The following is an 8,384-nucleotide window of genomic DNA, read 5'->3' on the forward strand; positions in this document are numbered from 1 at the left end:
TGCAGTAGACTGTAAATGTCATAAATACAGCCCTGGAAAGAGATTTCAATGCACAAACTCATCTCTTAGAGTGCTGATTGCACAAAAGTTCCTGTTAAATACCATCTAACATTTTGCTGCCCAAGAAACTTTGTGTTTGTTTACATGCACAACCACATTTATGATATTAAAAGTAAATAGACATGAGTAATAAATGACAGAAATTTTCATTTTTGGGTGAACGAACACTTTGAATGCAGTGTGAAAACAGGGTCTTGGGCAAAAAACTATATAAGGCAATTAGGTTTTTCCTAAACTGAGTTCATCTATTGGGAAAAGTTCATAAACTGTTTACACATTGTCTGATTATTAAGCATAATCAGTTTAAGTTTGTGCATGTAAACACACTTAAGTTTAATGGTGTAATACATATAATAGGCTTGTATAACAAACATTTTTTCTTGCCTTTTCTTCTCCAACAGGTTTCATTCATGACCAGTGAACACATTTCTGTGTAAATTGAGGGAATGTACATTGTACATTTCTACATACACATTCAATTTAATTTCACAAACAAGACATAAGAAAGAACAATTTGCACAGAAATTGGAAATCTAAGGCCCGATGTGAATGGTGTGTCCTTCAGAAATCAAATAAACATGATCTGAAATTGAAGTGAATATGATAAAAATGAACTCTGTATTTGTTTTGATCTGTTTATTTATTACAAAGCTTCATACCTAAGGTAAGTGTTTATTGGTTATTTGAATGACCTTTGTCTATGTTTGTATGATAGCATTAACTATTGTGTTACGGTGAGTAAAGGAGGAAATTATGAACCAACATCTTATGACTAATGATGCCATCAGACCTTGTGTGATGGCCAACCTGTTGATACCGTATAGCATTTACTCTCAAAGGGTCATCTCATCCCATCATACAACCATTACACCACAATAATGAATACATAAACATACTTCCTGCTTGATTCTACATTAGCATTATAAATATATTTTAACAAAAATAAAGCATCTTTCCATAACTGTCTCTTGCATGTCTTCTTATGACATATTTCCAGGAAAAAAACCTAGTTTTGAGATATACTGTAAAATATAAGCAAGAATGAAATGAAATATTGAGAAAATGACACTGCTAATACTTCCAGATCAAAGAAGATGAGCTCCTCTTACATTGGACTGAGAAATGGAGAGGATGAGAAAGAGAGATTGCATACATAAATACTTTATTCTGGCATAATGACTGCAAACACTGCCGTCTGTAAGTCTTTGTTCATGGACACGCAGTTGAGCTCTTCGGAAGGACAAAACTTTCTAGAGGCACATTGGAAATAGCAGTTTAAATGTTCTGGACCCAAGAGGACTAAGGTAGAGAACAACAAAAAAATAGCGTCCATTTTAGCAAGGTTATATGACAGTACATCCCTTAATATCTTCTTCCTCTTTTTAAACGACTGGAGTCCATTGAATTAGTCCATCCTTCGAGGGCATCTAGACTCCCGATTGAGTGCATCCAAACCCAAGCATGTGAAGTTCATGGTCTTAGTGTTCTCCAGAAGACTTTCTCCTCATCTTTGACCTTTACGAGAGTTGTATACAAAAACAACAGAGAGACGACACAAACATCATCCCTTTCAGTTTCATTTCCGCCCAGTGTTTGACCACTTAATAATTAACTGAATACCAATCTTGTTTGTCTTCAGTGTTTGACAGAGTACATAGAAAGCACCTTTGGTGTTGTGTTTGTGTATAATGTTCCTCTGGATACAGTATCTTTTTTTTGAACAGCAATGGGTCAGTAGGGACAGAATTCAGAGGTCGAAGTCCCAGTGCTGCTGGAACATTACGTAGCCGCTGTTGTCTTTCAATCGCTCGCTTGATGTGGTTTCACCTCATGTCCACTGGAGGGAGAGAAAGAATACACAACAGCTGTTAACAAACAACTGCTTTTTGGTTGAATTTGGTGCAGTTTTAAAGTTATTTGACTGATGATTGATTTGATTTTTTTCCTTAGTAAGACATGCGGTTTGTGTTTGAGTGACACATACACCACCACACAGTGATTTTATTTTAATGTGTGTTATCAGGCAATCTGTGCACATTTAACAAAGAAAGACCAATGTGAAAGACACAATCTGTGTGATCAACTTCACCAAACCATCAATCCACACATTTTCATTCACAAACACTCAAAATTAAGGCACACAAACTCTTTTCCAAAAATCTAGTGAGCTGCCTAGCTAGGCAGTATTTTAAAGCATCATAGACACACTGCTGAAATAAAGGCTATTTTTCAAAATATGCTGCTTTCTAAATTACCCCATTTTGATCAACTTAATGCAGCAATGCTTCACAAAGAAAGCAATCATAAGCAAAGTACTTATATTTCATTCAATGCTGAAGTGTCTTTACCCAATATATGTGTGCTATTTATACTCGTATTCAAATATTTTATAATTATCTTAGCAACAGGCTATGCTAACAATTCATTTATTGGAATAAAGTCGAGCTTCTGAGTGGGGTGTGTAGTTGCTGTTTATGAAAGTCTTTCCAAAAGAAGTAACTTCCATTTTAGTTATGATGTTTCCTTAAGCCCAAAGTATAGTTCACTTTTTAAGCATACATATGGGTCAGCATACAAGTGCGCGTGATGCAAATTTCGTCATCAGAAGATTACGCGCATACCACGTGTACTTGGTATATGCGCATTTAAATTTTTTTTGCAGTAATTAGTTTATCCATAAGGTGGCAACCGTGCCCTGGAGGCGTCGATTAACAAGGTAGTTGAAGAAAAATTGCATAAACAGAACAGACCGGAACACATGCAAGCTACAGCGTCAATGGAGGCCTATACAGAGGACAGATTGTGTGAAGAGGTTAGAAAGTACCCTTCATTTGTACAACTCTAGTGTGAAAGAATACAAATATATTTACATGGGTGGCGGGAGATTGCTCAAAACTGTGCATGCATCAAATGCCTGTGTATGGTACGAGTCAAGTGAAATATAATTTGCAAGACTTTGCATTCGATTGTATAAAAAACAAAGTATACCCAGGGCTTTACAAGGTAGCTGCCTAAATAGGCAGTGAACAGCAAGGCAGCTCACTTGGTTTTGGAACAGAGTTAAATTATAACATGGTGAACACAGTCTGATTTCAAGAAATAAGTTGCATCAAACAGACAAACCCATGACACATGCAGCAAAGCGAAAACAGCACAGTGCAAAAGACTCTCTAGTTCAGTGTTGCGTGACTCTGATTGGACGTCTCTCTCTTTCTCCTGATTGGTTCATGCTGATGATTGGTTGAGAAGTGGCAGCGGTTCTGCCTACAGCTCTCCTACCTGCAGAATATTTTGGTCCGCGGAGTGTTAGGAAATGTTTGCCTTTTACTGAATATCCTTGTTGATCTGTGCTGCCACTGCATGCTTTCTGTGTTTCCGTTTTTTACCATTTTTAACTGTGCGTGGGCCTGGAAACACAAGTTTGGGGAAGGGTGCAAGTAGATGATGGGCAGAGTGTGTTGAGTAGGAAAAAAAAGAAACCAAGTAAGAAAGAAAGAAAGAAAGAAATAAAGAAAGAATTTATGGCCTCGGGGAGGTGTAAAACAGACTGTAATTGCACTTCATAAATATTTGAGCCTTATGAGCTTCCAACCCTTTTATCTCGGCACACGAAAGCAGAAACCTGTTGAACCTGAAGGAGAAACCTCAGACACACTTCTACATGCTTCAGCATTCACACATACCTGTGGTCTTTCTTATCCATTCAATTGCATCATTGGCCAGCACAGTAAAAGACAAGCTCACACAAACATTGACGTTTGGCAATAGCAGACTGACCAACAGGTGTGTTTGTCTGTGGTGACAGCACAATGCCATAGACCGCTGAGTGCACACTCCATAACCAAATAGTCATTCAAAGATCAGGCTAAACATTCTTTGTATGTGTGTATGACATATATACCTGTGTCTGCTTCCACATGCTCCATCACGTGATGCTGTGACGTGCACACGCATTCCAGGTGATCCTCTAACCGGACAAGCACCTCCTTCAATTTCGCTTTCTTACGAGATGAGAACTCTACCTTCGCCACCTGGAGAAGAAAGAAACACTGGGTTATCATCTCAGCTCTGTATGTCTAAAAGTGTATATTTTTGCCATACATAGTTCAAATTTGATGTTTTAGCTGCACAGATTCTCAACCAATAGGGTACGTGACCAGTTAGCTCAGCTAACTGGCTAACGCTGCCAAATGGTGGAGAAAGTATGTTGAACAATTCCTGGGCAATAAGCCCAAAACAGTTACATGTTGCACAGTTAACGCCCCACTGCAGCACACTAAACTCAAAATAACCACACAGCCTTACTCAGGGGTCTACTCATGTCTTTTGTTGTGCTAATTTTAACGCTTAGGCCTCCATTTCTTATCACTGTTCTGCTAATGCTTGGCTGTCAGTATTCATAGTAGGTGGGTGGGTATAGGTTTACGCCTATTCTGTTCGTTTAATTAATGCTGGTCTAAGGTGGCGTTCACACAGAACTTGTTTCTGCATTCCATTAGAGGTGGATAAGCTTTAAACTGAGGCCCAAACCCGGCCCGTACCTGCGATCGTTTGACCCAACCCAAACCCGACCGGTACTGTTATAGTTTAACCCGAATCCGAAATCCAGCGCTGTAGAGATGTACCTGTATTCTTTCTATAATATGCCAAAACAGCTTTGTAAGAATTACACTTCACGTAACTGTCGGCTTGGGTCGGGTAGCAGACCTCTACATTCCACTGTGCTGCTTTTCAATTTTCCAAAATGTGATGCTCAAGTTTAAAAAAAAAAAAAAAATGGCATTGCAATTTTTCCCATTTCACTGCCCACGCCTCACTTTTGTTTTAAATGCAAAACTTGCATTCTGTGTGAATCACCTCTAAGTTTTTAAGAGGTCTTTTTTTATTAGGGAAATAAACACTTAATTTGGTAGAAGTTTGGTTTTATGGGTTGCTAAAGAGGTTCCTCATAGTGCGGTGAGGAATGGTACTCCTCCTCGAAAAAGTAATCCTCTTACTCCATCAGGAATGACCTAGGAAGTGACCGAACTGCCACAGTAATGCATATTAGTTCTGTTTATATAAACCCTAAACCAAGGACCACTACCCTCCAAAGTTTTGCTCAAACCCTGATTAAACTCACCTACTTGCATTTATGTAGTATCTCTGAAGACCTTGATTAGCTTGCTTAGGTATCTTTGATTAGGGTTAGAGCTAAACTCTCCAAAGCAGTGGCACTCCAGGGCTGGATTTGAGGAATCATGCCCTAAATATTGCAATCTGACTGACATATTCTCAACAAGCATTTGTGTGCATATTTTTCTGGTTTCAAACACAATCACTAAATTCAGTGCATGACTCACAGAGTGCAAATAAAAACTCTACCATGCAAGTGCAATTGGTTTAACATTATGGAAGAAATGATGCAACACTTGGAAACTCCCACAAACCTATAGCATACATGAAGGTTGGGAGCGAGAGACAGTGAGACAGGCCAGTTGCAGTCTCTCTTTCCACCCTGTTACTGGTTTATGCCTCTTTCCCTCTGTCTGCTGCCCACCTCTCCCTCCTCTTGGACATTCTTGCGCTTGGTTATATTTACAGAGCCAAGTCTAAAACAGCCCGTGGCGTGCAAGAATGTTCTGTGACTGAGGATGATGGGTGAGACAGACACTGAGGAGCTTGAGAACCAGTCAGGGGGTTGGGTAAGGGGTTCAGGAAAGGGTCATAATGCTAAAAAAAAAAAAAGAGTCCTCACATCATCCTTTGTTGCCCCCGCCCCAATATTTCCATTCAAATTCAATTTATCATTGCCTTTGCATCTCGGTTTGAAGTCCGCCGTGACTATGCCTAAACTTCACACATGCGATCACCCACATACTCGAATGTGCTTTATAAAAAGCACCAAGTTTCTCAGGAGGCCCTTCCAAGCTCTATTTATAAACCACTGTGCTTTACGCCGCAATGAAAGCCCTGCGAAATCCCAGCGCAGCGCACTAATGGTGTGACATCTGATCCAGCCCCGGCTCCAGCAAACCCAACCCCCTCTGACTTGCCCTGCGCTCTGTGAGGACTATTGTCCAGGGTTCGGATAATTGGCATTGGGATTTCCCCGCAAGAAAGGTCGATAAAGAAAGGGTGAGAGAAAGAACGGGCATCAGGAGAGGTGCATCATGGGTAATTAGCATGAGAACAAAGGGAAATGGAAACGTAGCCAGGGGACAGGCAGTTTTGCTGCACATCTGTCAGTGGGTAAATCTGATGACAAAACGCTGCGGATAAAGCGAAACCGAGAGCCGCGGAAAGAGCGGGGGTCCGATGGCAGGCAGACGACTGGTGGGGCGACCCGAAAAGAAAGAGGGGTGTGGGGAGCAAGCGTTCTTATTGAGTGAGTGACAAAGAGAGGCCTGAACAGGAACAAGGGATGCTGGGAGGGGGGAAAATAAGGGAAACTTTTATCTCATGACCTGCATGTCTAGAGTTACAGAAAGAGTATGGGCGAAATCTCTGCTGTAAAACACACACACTGGCACTCAGACAATCATGAAGATAAGGAGAAAAGGTGATCTAATCTGTGCACTTCCTGTCATAGCCCTTTAAATCTGTCCCTAAACACCAGCAGAAAGGCCGAGAGTGAAAAGATAGAAAGAACACTATAGATGTGACAGCAATTACAGCCCACCACATTGCAAACAAAAACAAACAAAGATAAAAGAGAGATAAGGAGAATTGCATTTCTTCGTCTTACTGTAAGCTACTGTAGTTTACTGTAAGTGAATCTCTAAACACAGAGCTATGTTTTTCATTCTTTGTCAGATACTGTACTGTACATCAGCCTTTCCACTCTGATACAACAGGGTCTTTTGGAATATTCTGCTTTTTTCATTTTCTATATTAATACTACGTTCATTTGAATTAGCACTATTTGTGTTTCCTCAGCGTTTGCGTCAGAGATGGGGCCCGTATCCTCACTAACCTGGGCCATTTGAGGCTCTTTAATACCCAAAATCAACACTCGCAACACACCTTATTGCTTCCAGTGCCAGAATAAGCCATGTATGATTTCCCTTCACCAACCTCTAAAGGAGAAATCTAAATCCAGCTCATCCAAACATATAAACACTCACCTTTTGAACCACATCACATGCTATATTCTTGCACTCACTTGCAAACATTCCAAATCAGGAATATCCTCTTCATTAGGAAAGAACAGCGGTGTGCCGGATTTAGTAACTTTAGCAGTCTGATTAACCAGAGATGAAAATAAAATAAACAGCACCCACACGCACACAGCTGCCTATCTAGATGTTCCTACTTCAAGGTCCCACCGCTGCCTTGTTCATTGTTGATGCAGAGGATAAGTTTTCCAATTTGCTCAGTTTGGATTCAGGTGTGCTGATTCAGAGATCGAGTGATACGAAATCTCAAACCTCCCAGAAAACCATATAAAGAGACATCAAGAAGAGATTAAACAGATATTCAAATAAAGCAACTTCTGTCATCTTTTACTCACACTCATGTCATTTCAAACCCGTATCAGAGTTGTTTTCCTGACCTAAGGTATTCATGATTTCATTTTTTAACAACTATTTTCCACCCACAGTGTTTGCTACTGTATCTTAAAAGATATAATTCCACAACTCGCAGAGACTAAACAATTGGGAAAAATAAGTCATATGTTGCTTGCTAATTTGAGGCAATGTGACCATTGAGAGGTCAACTTCATGCAAATGAGCAGCGACCCTGGGATTGGAGGCAGTAACTGTGTTTAGAGTACCTGAACTTCAAGATTTCAGTAGGGCTAAAACAATAACGTGTTGTTTAAAAATATCATTCTATAATCCCAAACAGTTTTGGGACTATATAAGTTTGTATTTTGTATAATCTGTCTGCATACTAGCCTACATCAAATATCAATCCTGTTTTTCATGATATCTCCCTTTCAGCTTTCTGCTGTGATAACTAATGTTTAAATGTGGCCTTTCACTCACACTGCAGGTCTGAGTCCCCTCACTGTAAAATGAGGTTTATTCTGTCTGGGTTCCAGCTCCTCTCCCCTCCCCCAGTACACTGCAGCACCTGTTGTTGTAGTACTGTGTGATGATGTTCGCATGCTAGAGAGTGTGTGTGTGTGTGTGTGTGTGTGTGTGTGTGTGTGTGTGTGTGTGTGTGTGTGTGTGTGTGTGTGTGTGTGTGTGTGTGTGTGTGTGTGTGTGTGTGTGTGTGTGTGTGTGTGTGCGCAAGGCTAATAGACACAAACTGCAACACAGCAGTTCTGGAAAAACCATTAGTAGTGTACACCAGGACTATAGCAAGAGAGAGAGAGGAGGGGAAATGAGGTGAAA

General features: G+C 40.3%; 1 protein-coding gene across 3 annotated transcripts in view; it reads right to left on the reverse strand.

Annotated features, from left to right (window-relative positions):
• Positions 1–368: 368 nt before the first annotated feature.
• The window catches only part of pdgfab (platelet-derived growth factor alpha polypeptide b), a 22,677-nt gene continuing 14,661 nt past the window's right edge, over positions 369–8,384 (reverse strand). The window contains exons 5-7 of one of the 3 annotated variants that reach the window (XM_067382620.1): positions 3,962–4,091; positions 3,340–3,467; positions 369–1,897 (exon numbers count right to left, since the gene is read on the reverse strand). In XM_067382620.1, coding sequence (XP_067238721.1) covers positions 3,385–3,467; positions 3,962–4,091 — 213 coding nt within the window. In that variant the 3' untranslated portion in view covers positions 369–1,897; positions 3,340–3,384. The remainder of the gene's footprint in view (positions 1,898–3,339; positions 3,468–3,961; positions 4,092–8,384) is intronic. The other 2 variants (XM_067382619.1, XM_067382621.1) reach the window with 2 other exon arrangements.

This window comes from Chanodichthys erythropterus, chromosome 3 (genome assembly GCF_024489055.1).
Source record: "Chanodichthys erythropterus isolate Z2021 chromosome 3, ASM2448905v1, whole genome shotgun sequence".
NCBI lineage: Eukaryota > Metazoa > Chordata > Actinopteri > Cypriniformes > Xenocyprididae > Chanodichthys > Chanodichthys erythropterus.